A 21608-nucleotide genomic window follows, 5' to 3' on the forward strand; every position below is an offset into this window, starting at 1 on the left:
AAGCCAGGTCAAGTACATGCAGGATCACGACTTCTAAAAATACACACAGCTGGCATTTTAAAACACTTATGCTGACAATGTCTTGTAGAACTATCTGAAACCACTGACGGCCCTACAACCAACCAACCAGACCAAAAAAAACCAACCCTGAAAGCTTAGGCCCTGAGCAGTGAAGTACCTTTGCATGCATGACCACTAATACACCTCTGCATGACCAGTGACACACGGAGAGTTACTTCCACTGTTACAAGGGCTGCTTGCACTAAGGTTAATTCCATTCTTTAAAATGGTGAAAGCTGTGCTCCTCTCATGGGCACTTTATTGCTTCAGAACACAAACATCACCTATCCTAGGGCTAATAATTAAAACTATTTGGACATGTAGTATCAGGGCAATGCCTCTGTTCTGGTAGTACAGGCGTGTTCACAGGCAGGCAGGCGCAGCGGTGCCCGGCGGATGCCAGCAGCGCTGCCGGGGAGCCGAACGCCCCGCGGGCTGCGAGCGCGGAGGGCGGAGCGGAGGCAGCCCCGGGCAGCCCCTCGGTTTGCCCCGCACACCGAGCGGTGCGTGCGCACGGCGGCGAGGCCCCGCCGCGTCTGACGCTGCTCGTAACGAAATATTTAATCACACTCGTGGGACCTGTAGAGCGTGAAACTCCTCAGCACCGGGAACTCCTCCGACACGGCCGCTGTCACTGAGGGTTTACTGCGGGGGGCTGCCGCCGCTCTACCCCGCGCACACCCTGGCGGCTTCACAAACACCGGCCCGCCAGGCTCGGGAGAGATAGCGGCCCCGGAGAGCGGGGCAGAGGCACAGGCGGGAGCCAGGACCGGGCCCGGAGAGCGGCGCGACCTCAAGCAGCCCCGCAAAGGGCGAGCCGCCGCTGCCCGGACAGCGGGCAGGCACCAGCCCCGCGCCGGCACGCACAGGCCCCGAGCGGCCTGGACGAGCCTGGCCCGGCGCTGCGCCCGAGTCGGGCGGAGCTGCCGCGCCGCCCGAGGCCGGACCCGGGCCCGGCGGGCACAGGCGAGCGGCGGCGAGCCGGGGGGGCGGCACGGGACCGGGCCGCGTCTCGCCGTGGAGCCGCCGCTGCCGCCCACCTGGCGCTCCCCGACAGCCGCCAACAAACAGGGCCCAGCAGCGGCGCGATCGGCCGCCCTACCCCTCCCCGCCTTGCGCTTTGCTTCACTTCGCTCCCCGGCCCCGGCCCCTCGGCCGCCCCTGCCCCCCCGGCGGCAGCAGGGGGCGCCACGCCAGGCGCCGCCATTTCGCTCCGCTCACCTGCGGCCTCCGAGCGCACCCTGCGCTGCGGGCTCTGCCGCTGGCCAATCACCGTCTGCTGACGGCCGTAGGCAGCCAATCGGCGCGGAGGAGGCGGGCCGGCCGGGACGCGAGCGGGCACGGCATGGCGCCGCCTGGCGGCGGCTGCGGGAGATGCGGCGCGGCCGGGCGCACGTGGGCGCGGGCCCCACGCCGGGCCCGTGCTGTAACGGCAGGCGCGCGCCTGCACCGGGGGGACAGGCGGCCGCAGCGGCCGTACCGGGCTGGGCGCACGGTTCTACCGGGCGGCCGCTTCCCGTGTCCCAGAGCAGCGCAAGTCTGCGCCAGCAGCTCCCGTCCCTCGGGGTTCTGCGGTAGCGAACGCAGCGCACTTCCGGGGCCCACCGGTGCGGCCCCGTCGGTGTGGCGGGCACTGCGGGAGGGCTGGTGACCGGCGAGAACAGGCCCCCCGACCCCGCGACCCATCGCGGGCCGCATCCCGTCGAGGAGCCGCGGTCGCCGCTCCCGGCTTCAGGTGGACGAACTTTGACCCGGCGGCGCCGACCCGCCCCAGGGCGCGGCGAGGGGCTCCGAGGAGCGGGTCCAGGTGTGGAGCCGGCCGGTCTCGGCGCAGCCGCCCCTCCGGCGCTGTCCGGCGAGCGGTGCTGAAAGCGGCGGCAGCCTCGATGGGGCGGGGCGGGGCGGGGCAGCCAAGCAGGTGGCGGTGCCGCTAGGCCCCCCCGTGCCCCGCCGGCTCCCCGCCCCCGCGCGCCCCGCCGCCGCTCCCGTTCCCATTCCCATTCCCGTTCCCATTCCCCTCACGTCCGCTGTCCGCCCCGGCGCGCTTGCTCCGCCGCTCCGACATGGCCAGCACCTTCGCCCGCGCTCTTTCCTCTCGCCGCTCCGCCGGCCTCCTGGCCATGGTGGGCGCCGGCTCTCTCGCCGCCGGCTTCCTACTCGCCCGGGACTCGGTCAGCGCGGGCGACCGTCAGCGTCGGCGATACCCGCCCAGGTAATGCGCGCGGGCGACGAGGGCGCACGGGCGGGGACGATCCCTGCGGCACCGGCACCGGGGGCGGGCGCGGCGGCCGCCCCCCGGCTCGAGCCTGGGCGGCGGGTCCCGGGGCAGCTCGTGGGGACGGCGCGATGGACGCCGCTCGTCCACGGCGGGAAGGACCGGGAGGCCCTGAACCGGCCCCGGGGCCCCGGGCCGGGAGGGGGACGGAGCGGCCGCAGGGGCTCAGCCGCGTTGGATGGATCAACCTCGGGCTGCTGGTCACCGGCCCCGCCGGTCCCCGAGGCGCACAAGGACACCGGCACAGCCGCGGGCCGGGTGCGGTCCCGCAGGGACCAGGGAGCGCGGGTCCCGGCTCTGCGGGGTTCCTCGGGGTTGCCGCGGGCCTCCTTGGCGGGACCCGCGCCGGCAGGGGCTGTGAGGGCTGCGGGGGCCGCCCGGGCACATTCCCGTGTCCGGGGGTTGGCTCGGGGCGCTGCGGTCCGGGCAGGGAGCCCCGAGCTGCCAGCTGCCCTGGGTGGTTCCAGAGTACCAGGACGAGCCGCTGCAGCCGGGGACATGGGGGAGCGGGAGGGGACAAATGCTTGACAGTACGATTGGGGTCCCGGGGGACTTCCCGCGATGACTGGAGGGCAGAGATTGGGGTTGTTTGGGAGACAGCAGTGCTGGGACCGCCAGTGCCAGTGGGGACATACCCCAGGCTCGGCCCAAGAGAAGCCAGGGAGACTTTGCCAATGTCTTGGTAGGAACGGGATGGAGCAAAGGGTCCATTTTGTCCTGCTGGCAGAACACCGAGGATTTCTAACTGTGGGAGCTGGTGTCAGAGCAGCCCCCTGGCCCGACCTCATCTGGCTGTACCAGCCTTCCCACGTGCCTCCCTTTGGGACAGGGACTCCTCTATTGAAAAGAAAAGCTTTGCTGGCAGGTCCTGCCTCTTCCCTCTCTGGGCCAGTTTTTAAAGGGAGAGCTGGAGGGGCCTGTGGATGCTGAGCAAACAGCCCCATGTGTGGATTTTGGATGACAATGAGATGTGCAGTCAGGAGTTGTGGGAGGTGGGCACAGGGTTGAGCTGGGCCAAGTGGGCACATACACAGCCACAGGCTGGCTTAGGGGTGCTTTTGAGGTAATGCTGGCTCTGCAAGAGCCCTGGCTCTATTTGCACACCCAGCGCCTGATCCCTTAAGCCAGATAAGTGTCACAGCTGCAGCACAATGCTAAGGTTCAAGCTCTAGACCAGAAGCTTTCACATCACTCCCCTCCAAACGGCTCTTTGTTGCCCCAGGAGGGCCAAGTGCCTCACATTCTCATGGTTCCACTCACCATGGCTTGCCATGGCAAGTGGGGTGGAGGAGACAGAGGCTTGTCCTGCCCAGTGTTTGTGCGGCCAGCCCTGAGGACCATAGAGCAGCACGGTGCCACACAGGACTGGGCACAGTAACTACCTGTGCCTCACAAGGGCTAGGCACAGTGGGAACGGGGCAAGGGCCAGAAGGGGAGAGGGATGTGGTGGCCACCAGCCAGTCCTTGTGCTGGCAACAGCTGCTTGGCTTAGCACATCCTAGAGGCAGGCCAGGAAAACGAGGAGTGAGTTTTCCTGCCCATCCCAACACCAGCAGAGACTGTGCACAGGGAAGGAGCAGGGTGGGAAGGAGGCAGCACGTTGCTGCTCTGAACACCAGCAGCTGCTGCCATCCCTGCACCAAATGCCGACAGTCAGAGTGGTGTGTTGCTGTGCTGCATTGCAGACTGGGAACCCTGGGCATGTGGAGGGCTCGCAAGGAGCTGGCACTGGGGCTCTGGCAAGCTGCGTTGGGCTACAGAAAATCGGGGACAGAAATTGACTGAGTTAATAGAATTACAAAGGCCGGATGTTATTGATTATTTACCTCCCAAGAGGGGGATGTTTTCCTGCTTTCCGAACAACTGCAGAGACACAGACATAGGTCAGGAGGGGATGAAGTCAAGGTGAGGCTGTGGCTGAGAAGCTCTAAAATGAGCTTCCTGGGGGGTTCTGTTCCGTTAGGAATCGTTTTGTGACAGTGCTGACACTTGAAAAGCACCTGGATGGAACCCTAGGAGTGAGCTGCAATCCCTCACTCGGCAGCTGACTTGCCCGAGGATTTTGCCCCTCCAATCTCTAAGTTAAAAACCGAGAGACATTGGCGGCAGCCCTGAGGGGTCTGAGCAACACTCTGCAGCCTCCTTTCAGAGACCCTGTGGTATGGATGGCCACGCTGGGAGGGCACAGGCACTGCCACCCCTGCCTTCTGTCACGGGGGTCCTGTGATAGGCATGGCCCGTCATTTGGGCCACCACGATGGGGCTCCCTGCAAAGCCCCTTCCTCCCTGCGTAAGCAAGCCTCGTGCTTGGCTGCCTGCCAGCTGCCAGTTCCATGCCATGACACAGGCTCTGCTGCTCACCCCACACACCCCCACACCTCTCCAGAGGCCACGTGTGCCTGCGACTGCCTGGGCTCCTCAGGCCGGTGATGCCAGGAAGGGCACTGGCGGCTGCCACATTAGAGGTGAAGAGCTGTGGGGAGGTGCAGGTGGTTGTCACTTGTGGAGAAGCTGCCCAGTCAGTGGACAATGGAGCAATAATCCCTGCTGGCTGCTGAGCAGGTCTGCTCTGGGTCAGGCACCTGCCTGCTCAAGGGCAGAGAGGGCAGCTGCAGCCCGAGGTCAGGGGCAGGACGGCAGGCTGAGGTGAGCACAGGACAGCGTGGGCGCCAGGGCTGAGCTGCACTGCTGGCACACATCCTCGCCTCCAGCCTCTGCAGCTGGGCAGGAGCCACAGTACCACAGAACCGTGCAATCATGGAATCACTGGGCTTGGAAAAGACTTTTAAGATATCACTTGGTGCTGTGGCACAAAAAAAAATTTTTGTGGGAACAAAATAGATGGTGCTGAAATGGTCATAATTTTAAAACCAGCCTTGGGGACCAAACCCAAGGGGTCAAAGCAGCCTGGGTGCAGCATCATCCTTACACTATGCCAGAGGACTCGTGGACACCCTGAGCACATGGTGGGAGCGTGGTGCCACTGCCAGAGCCCTCCAGTGGCAGCCTGGATACAGCCTCCCCCAGCAGCTCTGTGGCACCACGGCGAGCACAGCGCCAGGTGCTCAGGACCTTCACCCCAGCATTACCCAGCTGCTCCTGGCAACACCCATCCGAGTTCAGGTGCTCTAGAAAAGCTGAAGAGAGGTTGCCCCAGTTTGCTGGCTGTGGTCTGGGGCTGTTTGGGGTGGGTGCACTCCAACCAGGTGCTCAGTCAGCTCTGCAGCAGGCACAGCACCTGCAGGCAGGAGCCTGGAGTCCCACGGTTTGCATGCTGAGCACCTCAGGGAAGGTGTAGACAGCTGTGGCAGACAGCATGCTTCAACCTGTAGCATTCTCCTGCCTGCTGGGAGTAAGCTGGCTTTCCTTGGGGACCTCTACTGCTCCCGGGCATCCTCTGTGACACAGAAAGCACAGCAAGTGGTCCCGGCATGCCCAGCAGCATGACCATGCTGGAGCAGTGGAGGAACCTGCCCAAGGGTCCCATTCTGATCAGCAAATGCTTTTTTTACAAGCATGTCACTCAGGGGAGACTGTGGCCAGCAGATGACAGGGGCAGAAGCAGTGAGGGAGGCCAGGGTAGGCTGCATCCCATGCATGGCACGTCAGCTTCTTGTCTGGATCATTTCAACAGGGCACAGGTGTGTGTGTGTGGGCTGGGAGCAGCCCTCAGCCCCCTCAACCCTGGGACCAGTTCTTGTCTGGAGCAAATGCCTCCTTCTGCTGGTCCAGGCAGCAGTGCTAGTGCTTCCCCACACAATGCACTGGAAGCCCTAGCTCCCTTTGTTTCTGCACAGCACAGGAAGCCATGAGCAGTAGCCAAGCTGTGGGCGAAGGGCCACATTCCTTGGCCTGCAGACACAGGGGAGGAGGCAGTGGCAGCCACAGGGCTCTGCATTGCAGCACAGGATTGGTGCTGGCAGCACAGCCAATGCCCAGTGTGAGCACTCAGCACAAGCGCAGGAGCGAGCACAGGGGGTGCCAGGACTCGCTGCTAGTGCTGATGCCTGACTTGCTTCCAACGACCAGACCTGTGCCAGCCCAGGCACCTTTCCTTCCACACGGACCCCCAGCCCAAGCTATGTCACCCCCAAAGCAGCATCTCTCAGAAGGGCGTCCCCAGGAATGCAGGACCCCCTCCAGCCACCAGTGTGGTCTCCTGGGCTGACAAGGGCCGGTCCCGTCCCACTAAGGTGAGTGGAGGCACCCTCCAGAGAGACTGGCCAAGGCCAGCGGGTCCTGCCCTGCCAATTTCCCTGTGAGTGCAGAACAAGTACAAAGTCTGTCTAAAGTGGGAATGAGGTCAAGAGACAGCCTCCCTCTAAGCTGATTAGAGGAAAGCATCCCCCTAATACAATAAACTGCACTGGGACTGTGCTGTTCCCACTGGCTGCAGATCAGGGTCAGCCAATCTCCTGCCCCACAGCATCCGGGGGGCAGGGGTCCAGGGGTCAAGCAAGCCAGGACCCTGCAGACTGCATGTCCTCCCTCCCCTGCCCACTGCATCAGCAGACCAGGAGCAGCCTCTTTCCATTTGAGCTGGCATCAGGGCAGCCCCAGGGAGGACAAGGGGAGTGGGACCCCACTCTGCAGCCCAGCTGCCCTGGCAGCTCAGTGTGGGGATGGGCTCACGTGGCCCCACTGCTCACCCAGCAGGTTCTCCCGCTCTGGGGCCCTGCTGTGTGTTTGATAAGGAGCCACTCCCTAAGGACTGGTCCAGATTTGCCTGTGGACTCTTGTCTTGGTTCAGTGCCAGCCCTGGGTTTGGCCTCTCCCTGCCCTTGCCCAGCAAGGCCTGTAACTCCCTCCCTGCTCCCAGTTGCTGTGGATAAGCAGAGTATTTGACTCCTCCCTGAGCTCCCCTGCCCACACCTGCACCAAGAGTCTCTGTGGAGCACAGGCACAAGTGCTGGGGTCCCCTGGTCCCAAAGAACTCCTTGGTGTCTCCTCTCACAGCGCTGAGTACCCCGACCTGCGGAAGCACAACAACTGCATGGCCAGCAACCTGACACCAGCCATCTACGCCAGGCTCTGTGACAAGGCAACCCCAAATGGCTGGACCTTGGACCAGTGCATTCAGACTGGCGTCGACAACCCTGGCCATCCCTTCATCAAGACTGTGGGCATTGTAGCTGGTGATGAGGAGACCTATGAGGTGAGTGGCAGCCAGAGCCTTGCCTGCAGCATCCAGAGGAATCCCAGTACCCATGGTACAACCAGCAGCCTGGGTCATTACTGCCCACCTCCTCTCGCCCAGCCTGAGCAGCTGGAGAGGCCCCTGGAAAGCCTCCATGTGCTCCTGCAGGACACAGGGCTCTTTTGGAGCAGCTGTTGCTGGAGCCCTGCAGCCTCCTGCTCCACTTGCCCTGTGGATTGCCGTTGCACTGCAGGACACACTGTCCCCCACACTGGCAGTGTGGCCCTGCCAGGCTTGTGGCAGGGGCTTCATGGAGCCCTGGGTCTGCTGTACATTGTCCCACTTGTTTCCAGGTGTTTGCCGACCTGTTTGACCCTGTGATTCAGGAGCGGCACAACGGATACAACCCCCGCACCATGAAGCACGTCACAGACCTGGATTGCACAAAGGTGCAGAAGCTGGACAGCGGTGCTGCACGGGGTGTCCTTCCTTGGGCCTTGGGGTCGGGCCCTGACAGCCCCAGGGCCGCCCATGAACAGCCTGTGGCTCCTGTCTGTTCCAGATAAAGTTTGGCCAGTTTGATGAGCGCTACGTGCTCTCGTCCCGGGTCCGGACCGGGCGCAGCATCCGCGGCCTGAGCCTGCCGCCGGCCTGCACCCGTGCCGAGAGACGCGAGGTGGAGAAGGTGGCTGTGGACGCCCTGAGCGGCCTCACCGGGGACCTGGCGGGCCGCTACTACCGCCTCAGCGAGATGACCGAGTCGGAGCAGCAGCAGCTCATTGATGTGAGTCAGCGCAGCTCCCCAGCAGCCCCCCGGGTGCATGCAGAGCAGGACTCCTTCCTGGCCCTGCCTCTCTGGCAGGTTGCATCCTCTTTTTACAGCTCTGCTGTCTTCAACTGGGAGCCCTGCCCTAGGAAGGCAGCCCAACAACACAGTGCTGCTCAGCCCTTGTGAGCCAGGAGCTCCCCAAACTGGGCCCCAGCAGCTCATGGCCGCCTCTGACTCTTGCCTCCATTTCCCTGCCCATGCCCAGAGGAAGGCAGTCTTGTTGCACTCAACTGGTGCCCCACCAGCCCCTGGCACAGGGTGGGCTATGCACCAGCAACCTTCTGCCTCCCAGGCCAGGAAGGCAAGGGCTCCTGCCCCTGGGTGCCCTGCCTGGGAGAGCTGTGGTGAATCTCCTGCATGGCAGATGGGACCAGTACGACAGGGAGTACTGGAACAAGTGAGGGTGCCCAGGCTCCAGCCATGCAGCCTGGGTGAGCCCATGAACTCTGCCTCCTTCCAGGACCACTTCCTCTTTGACAAGCCGGTGTCCCCGCTCCTGACAGCAGCAGGAATGGCTCGGGACTGGCCTGACGCCCGAGGGATCTGGTGAGGTTCTGCCCTGGCAATGGGCAGCAGGGCAGAAATGGGGGGGGGACGCACTGCTCCATCCATCTCAGCCCTGCCACCCATGTTTCCCCTGTTTGCCACGCCACAGACCCTAGCACATGGCACCAGTGCCCCTGGGCCGTGCTCACCATGGGTTCTGTGGCCTTACCTGGGAGCTCCGTGCATCACTGTCAGCAGTCTACTGTTCCCTACATAAACACAGCACTGTACTGGCAAGAGGGACTGTGGAGCCAGTACCAGCTGCCAATCCTGCCTGCTCTCACCATCCTGCAGCACCTTGCACTCTAAGGCTGCCAAAAACCTCTGATTGCCTTCTGCTCCCTGGGCAATCCCCAGCACTCCTCCTGGCTTCTGCACACTCTATGTGACACCAAACCTGCCCTGCCACAGCCGCATCTCACTGCTCCCTCCCAGCATCTTTGCACAGCCATGCAACATCCCACGCTCCTGCAGAGCAACAGCCGGCACACTTGTCCGCCCATGCCACCCTTGCTGACGCCGTGCCTTTACATGGAAAACATCTCCAGGGCACAGATGGTTTCCAGCTCCAGCTGCACCTAGCCCAGCCCTCCAGAGCACGCTCCATGCCTCACAAGCCCCCTCCCACTGCCTGCACGGTGCAGGAGCCACGCTCCCATCTCCAGTCCAGGCTGGGTCACCACCATGCTGGCACCCGTCTGTGCCCAGGGCACTGGAGACAGCTCCCATCAGCAGCAGTGATACATGTGGATGGGCACTGGCCTGTCTCCAGGAGCATCCCCTGGCTGCCCAGACTGGTGCATTCGGCACGTGGGAACCAAGGGCAGCACTGGTAGCACAGTGGCAGGGGCAGAAGGGGCACAGTTGAGTGGGCAGAGGGTCTCTGCAAGCTGCCAGCACAGCCAAACACTGCCCTGTCCCTAGGCACAACCACCAGAAGACCTTCTTGATCTGGATCAATGAGGAGGACCACACACGTATCATCTCCATGGAGAAGGGGGGCAACATGAAGCGCGTTTTTGAGCGGTTCTGCCGGGGCCTAAAGGAGGTGAGTGTCAGCTTCTGCTGTGCCAGCCCCATAAACAGGCAAAGAGGGGCAAGCAGAGCTCCTGTGGTGCTGGCCCTCTGCTGGGCGAGCCTTGGCCAGGGCTGAGCGACTGCTTGTGCCTCTGACTCAGGTGGAGCGGCTAATCCAGGAGCGAGGCTGGGAGTTCATGTGGAATGAGCGGCTGGGTTACATCCTGACCTGCCCCTCTAACCTGGGCACGGGGCTGCGAGCAGGCGTCCACATCAAGCTGCCACTGCTCAGCAAGGTATTACCATGGCCAGTTTTGTGGTGAGCCAGGCTGGGACTGTGGGGAGCTCAGCCACAAAGGTGCAGGACAACATGGGACCCAGCCCTGGGCCACACTCAGGTTCCCCTAGGAGGTGTGGGGTCCAGCCCCTGCCTGCATTCCTAGCCAGGGAGGCCTGGGTGTGCTTTGGGCAGCACTCTGGTAGGGCTGGTGACCCCACTGACAGGAGCCTGTGAGCAGCAGGGGCCCACACCAGGGAGCATTCGGCCACAGAGCCCTGACTCCCCTGTTGCTGGTCCTGCTGAGCACTGACACTTTCTCTGGGCACCAGGACAGCCGCTTCCCTAAGATCCTAGAGAACCTCCGGCTACAGAAGCGTGGGACGGGTGGTGTGGACACTGCAGCCAAAGGCTGCGTCTTTGACATCTCGAACCTGGACCGTCTGGGGAAGTCAGAGGTGGGTGCCAGATAGAGCTGGGGAGGGAGGTTCTGGAATGTGTCTGCATGAGGGGCCCACAGTGCCCATGCAGCCCCAGGGCCATGTGCTGGGGCCAGCATGTGGGTGCTGGGAGTGGCAGTGCCTGCCCTGCATGCAGCGGGAGTGGCCAAGTGGTGTGGCTCCCAGGATGGTCCCTCAGTCACCACATCTGTGCTTGTGCAGGTGGAACTGGTGCAGCTGGTGATCGATGGTGTGAACTACCTGATAGACTGTGAGCGGCGGCTGGAGAAGGGGCAGGACATCCGCATCCCGCCGCCGCTGCCGCAGTTCCGGCACTGAGCGGGACCACGGCAGCGCTCTGGGACCCAGGTCCCCCTTAGCTTGTGCGATCTCTGTGCCCAGCATGTGCTGCATCCTGTAACCCACAACGCGTCAGGTCAGACCCCATAAACGTGCGCTGCTGTAGCTGTGGCTCCGGCTTCTTCTTACCCCAGCACTCAGCACCCCACTGACCTCCCAGCCCTGTCCTCCTGCAGAGGCACCACTCGGGTTTCCCCTCCATCACAAGGCTTCACAATCACCACACATGTGTTCTGAACGCCCTGCCCCATCCCATCCACCCCGGCCACCTCCCAGCTGGTATCAGGAGCAGTGCAGCAGGGCCAGGAAGCACTGCATGGCCTCAGGTCCCACACTGAGCAGCACGCTCTGGAAGGTATCTGGCAAATGAAGGCACTCCAGTGGGAAATGTGTCTTGAACACCCAGGCAGTGGGAGAGCAGGAGCCAGTGGGCCCCATGGTCCTCAGGATCCTGGATGGGCTGCAGCGAGCCTACTTGGGATGGGCAGTGCCTGCACCAGGATCTCAAGGGCATGGCACCCTTGCTGTCCTGGAGCAGGTCCTGGAGCACAGGCTGCAGGAAAGAGCAACATTGCACTGCCTGTGCAATCTGCACCTTCCCTCAGAGCTTCTTGCTCAATGTCCCATAGCGGGTTTGTGGCAGGCTTGCTACAAGGATAAGGATGCAGGGACAAAGGGGAGTCTCACTCTGAGCCATAGCTCTGACCCCCAATCCGGGGGCTGGCCGCTCCCAGCCACCGGTGGCTGAGCAGAGCACATGCCCCAGTCAGTGACCGGAGCGGGTGTCAGCGCTGGGAGTCGTTCCCTGTGCCCGTGCAGTAGCGAGGAACGGCTCTAGAGCGGAGGGAGCAGAACCGGCCCTCGAGCACGCATGTCCCCGCGGCGGCTGCGCTCCCGGAGGCCCGTGCTCACTCACTGGGGTTGGGGTACCGCAGTACCAGCAGAAGCAGCATCCCCGGGCTGGCAAGGAAAGCAGCCATTCCTGCGTCTTACGGGGAGTAGGAGCGAGCGACAGGTCCCGCAGTGCTCGCTCCGGCAACTCCCGCAGTACGGCCCCAGAGCCCGGCTCCAGCCCCCGCCGCTCTCGCTTTCGCTACGGCTCCCAGCCTTCCTCCGACACCGGCAGTCCCAGAGACCCCCGTCCCACAGACCGCCGAGACAACCTGTGACACACCTGATACCTCCCCGGCACGGGACCCTGCCCGGTCCCTGCCTGCTCACCCCGCTGCGGCCGCCGGGGCTGGACGCCAGACGGAGCCGACTGTCGCTGGCCTCGGTTCTGGGCGCTAATCCGAGGCCGGCGCCAGCCTCAACACCGCAAAGAATGCCGAGCGCGTGTATTATCGATGACGGGAACCCGGCACGGGCGGAGGCAGCCGGGCGGCAGGGCACCGCCCGGGGCTGCCGACACCGCCCGGGGCCGCGGACACCGCCCGGCCCCGCCGCCTCACGCCGGCCCGAGCTGCGGACACCGCCCGGCCCCGCCGCCTCACGCCGGCCGGAGGAGCGGCCCGGGCGGCGGGCAGCGCCCCCTGGCGGCCCGGAGCGCACGGTGCTGCCCGGGGCGGCCCGGGCCCGGGCCCTTTGTCCCAATGGCGACGATGTTGTCGGAGATGTTGGGCGGGTTGTCCCCGCAGCCCTGGGGCCGACTGGCTGATGCAGCTCAATATTGGTGACAAACACGCCAGAAACAAGCCGGGCGGCTGCCCCCGTACCGGAGGTGAGCTGATGAGGGCTGGCCCCAATCACGAGCTCTGGGGATGCTGGGAGCAGTTGCTAAAACTCAGCCGTCAGCGGTAGGGACCTGACGACAAGGCGAGGGCAGGAGCCCGTGGCCTCTAAGGAGAAACGGATGGTGAGGCGGAAACGGGGTACCGAGAACGTTTCCCCAGTTGATGCATTGTCCCCCGAGGCCCACCTGAGCTGCCCGGCGCGCTGCAAAGGGAGGTGGCGCTAGGTCGGTGAGGATCGGTTTTTGTGCAGGGACAGCCCTAGGCCCCGGCAGGACCGGGGCACGGTGGTGCGAGGTGGGAGCAGGCCGCACGTGGTCAAAGCTGCGGGCGAGCATCCTGGCAGGGATGGCACAGACGAAGGACGTTCCGACCGCAGACCCCAGCAGAAGGTGCAACTGCCGACGGATGGGGTTACGGGGTAAAGACCCACTCCCACGTTTGGCTCGGGGCCAGGAGAACGCCAGACTGTCCCAGGGCCGGAGCGGGAGGGGTGGTGGGGGAAAATGCGGGCCTGCGGTGAATCCAGCAGGCGAGCCTGCAGCGAGCCGAGCGCTGTCGTGCGGCATGTGCTGGGCACGTGTCACTGGCACGGCGCGATACGGCCACGGTTGGGTTAACGCACATCCATCCACGGGGTCAGCACAGCTCCCGTACACCGACAGCGCACTCGGCAGACCGCGGCCTCGGGGAGTCTCCGCGGCCTCGGGGAAAGGGCAGGCGCTGTGGTCAGCGCGACACAGCTCGGTGCGAGGGGACTTCACCGCGGGTCGAGGACGGATCCAGCGCACGGCCCCAGCCCGCCCCTGCCGCGGCCCGCACAGCGCCGAGCTCCGGCGGCCATGAGGAGGGGCGGGGCCAGCGCGGACGCCCCGCCCCGCTGGCATGTGCGCCGTGACGTTCCGGCCAATCAGGAGCTGCCACACGGCAGATCCGGATGCGGGGGCCGGACTTCCGGCTGCGGCCCCGGCGCTCCCTCAGCAGCCGCTCCCGGCCCCGCCGCTCCCGGACCGCTGGACGCGCCGCTCCCGCCGCTGCCGCCGCTATGTCCGCGCCCCGGCCCCCGCAGCCGGCCCTGCCCGCCGCGCTGCTGCTGTTCCTGCTGCTCGCCCTCTGCGCCCGCGCTTCCGACGTGGTGGAGCTGAGCGATGCCGATTTCGAGAGTGGCCTGGCCGAGCGCCCGGGGCTGGTGCTCGTGGAGTTCTTCGCGCCCTGGTGAGGGGCCGCTGGGGGCGGGGGGCCGGGGGCGGGCCGCGAGGGGCGCCCGGCTGGTCTGACTCCTTTCCGTGCCTCTAGGTGCGGACACTGCAAGCGGTTGGCGCCGGAGTACGAGTCGGCCGCGACCCGGCTGAAGGGGATCGTGCCTCTCGTGAAGGTGAGCGCGGGCTCCCGCCTTGGGGCAGACCCGGGGGCGGCCAGCGGCCGCATTCCTGCTCTGCAGACCTGGCGGACGCCGTTCGCTTGGTGCCTCGGAGCCCTGAAATAACGTGGAAGGCGGTCCTTGCAGGGCCGCAGCCGCGCGGCGGGTGTGCGCAGGGTGTGTGCGGGTTCGCCCCAGCCGGGGAAATGGCCCTGCTCGGAGCTGTGTGATGAGCCTGAGAGCGAGCACCGTGCTGCACGTACCCACTGAGGCATCCTGACTAGATTTCTTTTCTGCACAGAACTCGTAGCGTTTTCTCAAATCAGGGTTTCTCTTTTCCTTTACGGGAAGTGGCATGGACTCTTGGCACCATGGCCTCCTCGTCAGGTCAGCCTGTATTCTTCAAATGTTATATGAACTTTGGGACTGACAGGGGGCTGAGAAATTCCATGACATCGATTGCAAGAAGCTATCCTTTCTAGTATTTTTTTAGTGTGTAGTCTGGTCGAATTTGAAACTATTTAGTCTTTGCAGTGTTTTCTCAAATATTTTTCCGGGCATCTCATTTCCTATGCTACCTCTTTCCCAGTCTGGGCCGTTGAGCACCAGGCAGTGTGTGACGGGTCCCTCTAGTCCCTTATTTGGAGTGGGTGTGTTATAGCTGGACCTCAGTCTGAGTAGCAAGGTTTCTTTTCCTTTAGGTTGACTGTACAGCAAACTCCAACACCTGTAACAAATATGGAGTCAGTGGATATCCCACATTAAAGATTTTTCGAGATGGAGAAGAGGCAGGGACCTATGATGGGCCCAGAACAGCAGGTAAGAACTGTTTGGCAGTGTCTGGTTTGCTGATCTGCTGCAGGAGGCAGCATGTAACAGCCAGGGATGCAGAGAAGGTTCACGCCTACACATGCAGCCCCCAATCCCTTAGTCTCTTCAGAACTCTTTGTGCTGACAAAGCCTGGGATGTTTATTTTCCCTTAAAGCTCTCCTTTAAAGGTGAAGGTCTCCACATTAGCTCCTAGTTCCCAGGATGCTAGAAAGCGCCTGTGTGAAGCTGATGGGAGCAGTCCTTCAGTTCACATAATTATTGTATGGGAGATGTGTGTGGATTCTGCAGAAACAATTTCTGATCTGGAAGCTTAAAAAATACCTTATGGAACTTGGTATTGATACCTTTAATTATTTTACAAATCTTTCAAGATGGGATTGTCAGCCATCTGAAGAAACAGGCGGGACCTGCTTCGGTGGCTCTCGGTTCTGTGGCTGAGTTTGAGAAGTTCATTGGTGATAAAGATGCTTCTGTCGTGGGTGAGTAGAGGTGGTGGAAGGAGTGGGCTCTGGGAGCTGGTGTGCAAAGAGCACAGGCAGTGCCACAGGCTGCAGCAAATGAAATTCCCAATGCACGTGAACAAAACCACTGCTGGTAATGAGAGCAATAAAGCCTAGAACATGAACCCAGAGGGATTTTAAAATGTTCAGCCTGGGAAATTTTCACAACTTAGTTGGACAAAGCTCTGAGCAGCCTGCTCTGACTGGGGCTCATCCCGCTTCAAGTGGGAGATTGGATTTGAGGACCTTTGGGTATTACCTCCAAATTTCTTTCTTTTCTTTTTTTCCCCTTGGCCATCTGGCTTCGTTGGCTCCCCTGGCACCACAGTATATGTTTTCCAAAGGTTGTTGCTTTCTTGGCTGGCTGACAACAGGTAGCTTTGGGTTGTTTTGGATGTGTTTGTTGCTCTGGTGACATCGGAGGGCTGCTGGCATTGGGTGTCTGTGGTTACACGTGGCAGCAGCAGATGGTGCAAATCAGGTGCCATCTTGTAGGTATAACCACATGAGTATTAACCAGCATTCCTAAACTTACCGTTGTTAAGTGCCAGTGGCTGTTACACAATCACCAGTGGATGTCTGGGTGTCCAGGGGACAGTTGTCCTTGGCTGAATGACCAGTTTGGGCTTCTCCTGAGTAACTTTTCTGCTGCTGGAATGGGGGAAGGGGGTGGTGCAGGGAGGCCCTGGAAAATGGGAGAGAAGCAGTCAAAGGTAAACACCTCAGCATGCACTGAAGGACTGGATTCAGGATTGATCCAGTGCATTGTAGGGAGAAATGCTGAGACCTGCAGAGGGTCCAGAGCTGGGTTGGTTTGGGGTCACAGTCTGCCTTTCTGCTGCAGGCTTCTTTGGTGATGCATCTGGGGATGCTTACTCGGAGTTCATGAAAGCAGCCAACAGCCTCAGGGATAACTACCGCTTTGCACACACCACCGAGGAGCAGCTGCTGCACAAGTACAAGGAAGATGGAGAGTAAGTTACTTAATACAAAGATTTCTTCTTATTTAGGCATTTGGAAAAAAATCACGGATTCCACTTAAATGGTTTCAGTTTCTAAACATAGCTTAAGGTCTGGTTTCATCCCCAGCTGACAGTGATGTTTCTTTTGAATTGAGATAGAAAGGTGTAAATGATCTCAGAAGTGTTTGTGTCTGCCTCTGGGTCAAAAGTATCTCAACAGAGACATTTTGTTTCCATATTCTTTGTTATGGTAAGAGCTTTGTTTCTCATTGTGGCCTTTCTGAATCATGGAGAAGGAACTGACAGGTACACTTAGTGCACTAGTGCCATCAAGAAACTAGACGGTGATGTTTGAGCTATGAATGGTGAGTGAGGATTGTTACTGAGAGTGGGTTTTTGTCTTATCTGGCTGCTGTCCTTGGACTCCCAGGGACACTTTGAACTAATTGATAATACCTGTTTTCCCGCAGAAGTATAGTCCTATTCCGTCCTCCACGCCTGACCAACAAGTTTGAGGAGAGCTCTGTCAAATATACAGAAGACAAAATCACCAGTGGAAAGATCAAGAAATTCATCCAGGAGAACATGTGAGTGATTTCTCACTAACAAATGTGATAGACTGGCCCCAGTTGGCTTTGGCCCTGTCAGAGCTTGTTTTTTCGTTGCTGCCACTTCTGCTGCATGTCTTGGCACTGCTTCCCTTTGGGCACACCTTCCTGAAATCCTGATGTGGCTGTTGGCATACACTCTCCATATTCTAACCATTCTGTTTAAAAACTGAACCTGTGAGAGCTGTGCTAGCTTTGGCCTTAACTGGGTCAGCTCTAGCCACTGATGTGGCAGGAGATGGAGATTTTTCTCAGAAAAACCTGGTACGGGAATGAGCAGAGCATTTCTTCCTGGGGTCTGATTGGTCACTGGCATTTAACTCCTGGGTGGGAAGCAAGTGTGCTGTGTCAGGCCTGTTCTGGGGTCATGGACTCTGCTAATACCTCTCTCGTTGACAGCTTTGGCATCTGCCCTCACATGACTGAAGACAACAAAGACTTGATCCAGGGCAAGGACTTGCTGGTGGCATACTACGACGTTGACTATGAGAAGAATGCCAAGGGATCCAACTACTGGCGCAACAGGTGGGAGTGGTGGGGGTGAATGGGCCTCGCACTGTTCCTGCCTTGCTGCGCTTCCAGAGCTTGGGTGACAGTGCTCTGAAATCCTGGGCGATTGCTCCTGGATCCCTGGTCCTTAGGAACCTAGACCTTACCCACAGACTGCTTCACTGCTGTGCTGTGCTGTGCAGTTCTGCCCTTCGTGCCTGAGAGCCTGGGCTCATGCAGGTGGGGCATGGAAACGTGCAACACTTGCCTCAGTCACCACAGGCATGAGTCTACTGGTCTGCTTCTCAGCACCATTTCTGTAGGACTTGGCTCTGAAGAGCACATTGTGCCACTGAATTCCTAGTCTGATGTGTATGTCATCTTGAAGGGTGTTACATCATGTAGAAGATGTTCAAAGATGTTCAAAGAAATAATGCTTTGGGGTTTTGTTTATTTTTTTCCCTCAGAGTTATGATGATTGCAAAGAAGTTCTTGGATGCTGGCCACAAACTGTCTTATGCTGTTGCTAGTCGAAAAACCTTTGGCCACGAGCTCTCTGAGTTTGGTCTGGACAGCAGTGTGGGTGAGGCCCCCGTCGTTGCCATCAGAACTGCCAAAGGAGATAAATATGTCATGCAAGAAGAGTTCTCGTGAGTTCTTGAACTTGATGGTAATGGGTCTGATTCGATGGACTTTGGTCTAGAGGTCTCTGACCAGATGATACTTTGTTAGCTTTGAGGAAACAGGAAAGCTGGCTGTTGCAGCTGGAAGAAGCAATTGCTGGGTCAAAATGGCTCCTACTCGTGTGTTTTTCTACTCTTTAGAAAGCTTGCAGTCCCTGCTGTTATATAAAGGGAGAGAATTTAATTCAAGATCCTGAAATTCTGGTTAGGATTTAGGGTGCAACAAAGGGCAGAAGAATTCATTGTACCTTTCATTTTGAAAAAAAAAACATGAAGAATGCTGGAATGCCTAAAACTTTGAATGGGATGTGTATCCAGCCTCCTGTCAGAGCCCTTAAGGACATCACTGCACTTGTTCTGGGGTCTACTAAGCCAGCCCCAGACTGGTGCTGTCAGAGATGCAGGTGGCATCTGTTGTGTGGGTGGAAGTAGCTTAAATAAGCCTTGAAAGTTTCCCTCTCTCATCCTGTGTGTGTGATGATGGCTGTAACATCACTTTTCTTTCAGCCGTGACGGAAAGGCTCTGGAGAGATTCCTGCAAGATTACTTTGATGGAAACTTGAAAAAATACCTGAAATCAGAACCTGTCCCTGAAAGCAACGATGGCCCTGTGAAGGTGAGTGTTGCTTACGGCTGCAGAGACACTGCTCAGCAGCAGCTTTCTGTGCCTGTGTGAAGTGCTGGGAGTGAGGATGGTGGCAGCTCAAGAGGCCTCTGTGCTGACAGACAGAGGAATTACTCACTCCCTTGTTCCACTGCAGCTTTCTGAGGTGAGGGAGACATGCAGCTTGCAGTTTGGGTTCTGTTTTTTTTCTCTCAGCATAGTAACTGCTGCTTGGCCCCAGCAGTTACATGCTTTGTGAGTGCAGCAGCATCCAGATTTCCAGGGCTTACACAAAGGCCTGCTCTCTTGGCTTATGCTCAGTCCTTCATGGCATGGTCTTCCTGTTGGTTGTGACTGCACTGTTTAAGGGATCTCCCTGTTTATTTCATCATTGGGATCTGGTACAATTCCTCCTTTCACCCTCCCAGGCAATTCTGCCCTGAGTAACAGCATTCCCTGCCCTGGCTTTTTGATGAGAGCCTTACACAGGAGAGCGAGTCACGGGATTCACAGATGTTTTTGGGGCGATGGGGACGGCCTCAGCAAGTCCTGCTGATTGCTTGCTGGGATTAAAAAGAAATGGCTTTATCTTCCTGCAAGGACACCGTATGCAGACCTCACTTGGAGGTAGTGCTGGTAACTTAGAGCAGGTTTTTCCCTGCATGGTGCAGATGAGGAGTGCTGTATTTGGTTCTGCTGCTTGCTGTGCAGGTGTGGGAGACCCAGGCTTGGGTGGAGTGTATGGAGCAGGTCATGTCATCACCTCATCTCTGCCTTGGAAGGAACTAACTGGTGTGATCAACCCTTACAGGTGGTGGTGGCTGAGAACTTTGATGAAATAGTTAATGCACAAGACAAAGATGTACTGATAGAGTTCTATGCACCGTGGTGTGGCCACTGCAAGAATCTGGAGCCCAAATACAAAGAATTGGGGGAGAAGGTGAGATTCTTGCAAATGTGAACTAGAATTTTGCAGCACTAAATGATCCTGCAGGTCCTTTCCAGCTTCTGTGATAATGGGGTGTAATTGTGCCTTCCTGAGGATTACAAATTTTGGTTTCTTTGCAGAGTGCAGATATATTGCAGCAGGATCTGTGGTAGCAACCACACTGGTATATTTAGTCTGTGTTATTGGCTAGGGCACAGGAATATTCTAGGATTCAGTGACTGGCCTCAACTGCCCAAGTTTCTTTTTGGATCTTTTCCCTCTGCATGATGATAGTCTCCCATGTTGTGAAGGTTGGTGAAGTGGCATTCCCTATGCACTGTCCTCTGACACCACTGTCTCAGATCATGCTGGCTGCTGGGTTCCTGGATTTTGGAATTGGTTACTGATGGGTTCTTTCTACCCACAGCTCAGCAAAGATCCCAATATCATCATTGCCAAAATGGACGCTACAGCCAATGATGTGCCTTCTCCCTACGAAGTCCGAGGGTAGGTGTGACTGCTGTGACACCACGTGTCAGTGCATGAGTCTGACTTCAGGCACAGCACTGAAGAGCTGAAAGAGCCTCATGGAGAAGGGTGTGGGATGGGAGTTGCCAGGCAATAGCTAGGTGACTGCTGGGCAATGGCTTGATGTGGAGAAATCAAGAGTGAAAACAGAATACACTGATCTGCCTGGCTTCTCCAGGATTCTGGTGTCCTGGCTCTGCCTGGAGGCCCGTCCTGCTGCTTTGGAATCTGCTGAGATTCTGTTCCTGGCAGTGTGAAAACAAATCTGGGCTTGCTATTCCAAAAGCAGTTCAGCTAGCAAACTTGAACCTGTGAGTTCATCCAGATCTGCCAGGCTCTTGAAGGCCACACCTGGTGCCTCAGAGCCACTGAAGCTGTGCCATGTTAAACCAGGGCAGTGTGGGGTGTGAGTCCCTTCAGTTGGGGTTGGTCTGATAGAAATCAGAGCATCTCAGGAGCCTCATGTGTTTCTTCTCTCTCCAGTTTCCCCACCATCTATTTTGCTCCAGCTGGCAAGAAGCAGAGTCCAAAGAAGTATGAGGTATTTTGCTGTTCTTGATGCTTTGTAAAGAAGTGAAGAGCATCCAGGTGTTCTAATTATACTCAAGCCTCTTTGGAGTTGGGGGTGGCACTGTGTCCTGTTTCCCTGGGAACACACTTATGGTACCTGCTGGGAGTGTTGTACTTTAGTTGTAGGCCCTGGGGAGACTCTGCTTGCAGTCACCTGGGTCTCCCTCCAAGCACCTGAACCTCCCTTCAGGAGAGGGGAGGTCCATCGTGGGTACAGCTCCTGCCTGACTGTCATTTGTTTCCTGCAGGGAGGCAGAGAAGTGAGTGACTTCATCAGCTACCTGAAGCGGGAGGCAACCAACACTCCCGTGCTGCAGGAGGAAGAGAAATCCAAGAAATCCAAGAAGAAGGTGAAGGAGGATTTGTAAAGTACCTACTTGCCATCTTGTCAGAATGAGCTCTGTATGAATTGGGGAAGCACTGGTCAGACTGGGGCCAGTTCTGGGCTGTGGAGAGCCAGTGGCCATGGGGGCCGAGGGGCCCCAGCTGCTGTATCTAGTAATGTTTAATTTTTTGCCGTCTCTTAGCTGCACTGTTGTGGGGCTCCCCAGGTTTGTTTTGTGGTTTGGGAGGGGGTGGGGGTACAGTTATTTTCTAATTTTTTTTGTACATTTGGAGAAGTGAAACAATAAAATGACCCCCTTAAGACCAAGTGTCCCTGTCCTGAGGAAGCCCATCAGACCTAGCAATGGGATCCTGTTCTTCATAGGCAGCAGCTTCCTGCTGCAAGTTGTTCCCTACAGTGAGCCTTCCTAGTCACTGACTTTAGCTTTTAGCCCATTATCCTCTTTCCTCAGCTGCCTGAGCCCCTCCAGAATGTAGCAGCAACAGCAGTCCCAATGTTGGGCTTCGGGCGCTGCATTTACACACATT

General features: G+C 59.0%; 3 protein-coding genes across 3 annotated transcripts in view; 2 read left to right on the plus strand and 1 right to left on the minus strand.

Moving 5' to 3' along the window:
- PPIP5K1 (diphosphoinositol pentakisphosphate kinase 1) overlaps positions 1-12203 on the minus strand; it is a 53044-nt gene extending 40841 nt beyond the window's left edge. The window contains exon 1 of the mRNA XM_059482187.1: positions 12116-12203. The gene's annotated coding sequence lies outside the window, so the exon portion shown is untranslated. The remainder of the gene's footprint in view (positions 1-12115) is intronic.
- Positions 1982-11046, plus strand: CKMT1A (creatine kinase, mitochondrial 1A). The gene is made up of 9 exons (XM_059482186.1): positions 1982-2272; positions 7292-7490; positions 7826-7921; positions 8035-8256; positions 8762-8847; positions 9772-9895; positions 10026-10160; positions 10474-10599; positions 10804-11046. The coding sequence occupies exons 1-9, from the start codon at positions 2124-2126 to the stop codon at positions 10918-10920; spliced, it is 1254 nt and encodes a 417-aa protein (XP_059338169.1). The 5' UTR covers positions 1982-2123; the 3' UTR covers positions 10921-11046.
- A 1459-nt stretch (positions 12204-13662) lies between the features above and the next one.
- PDIA3 (protein disulfide isomerase family A member 3) lies at positions 13663-21383 on the plus strand. The gene is made up of 13 exons (XM_059482066.1): positions 13663-13886; positions 13968-14046; positions 14733-14850; positions 15235-15342; positions 16208-16337; positions 16796-16912; positions 17333-17458; positions 17890-18072; positions 18613-18721; positions 19521-19649; positions 20065-20144; positions 20649-20706; positions 20984-21383. Exons 1-13 carry the CDS (start codon positions 13717-13719, stop codon positions 21101-21103), a joined length of 1527 nt encoding a protein of 508 aa, XP_059338049.1. The 5' UTR covers positions 13663-13716; the 3' UTR covers positions 21104-21383.
- The last annotated feature ends 225 nt before the right edge of the window (positions 21384-21608 follow it).

This window comes from Ammospiza nelsoni, chromosome 14 (assembly GCF_027579445.1).
Source record: "Ammospiza nelsoni isolate bAmmNel1 chromosome 14, bAmmNel1.pri, whole genome shotgun sequence".
NCBI classification, from domain to species: Eukaryota; Metazoa; Chordata; class Aves; order Passeriformes; family Passerellidae; genus Ammospiza; species Ammospiza nelsoni.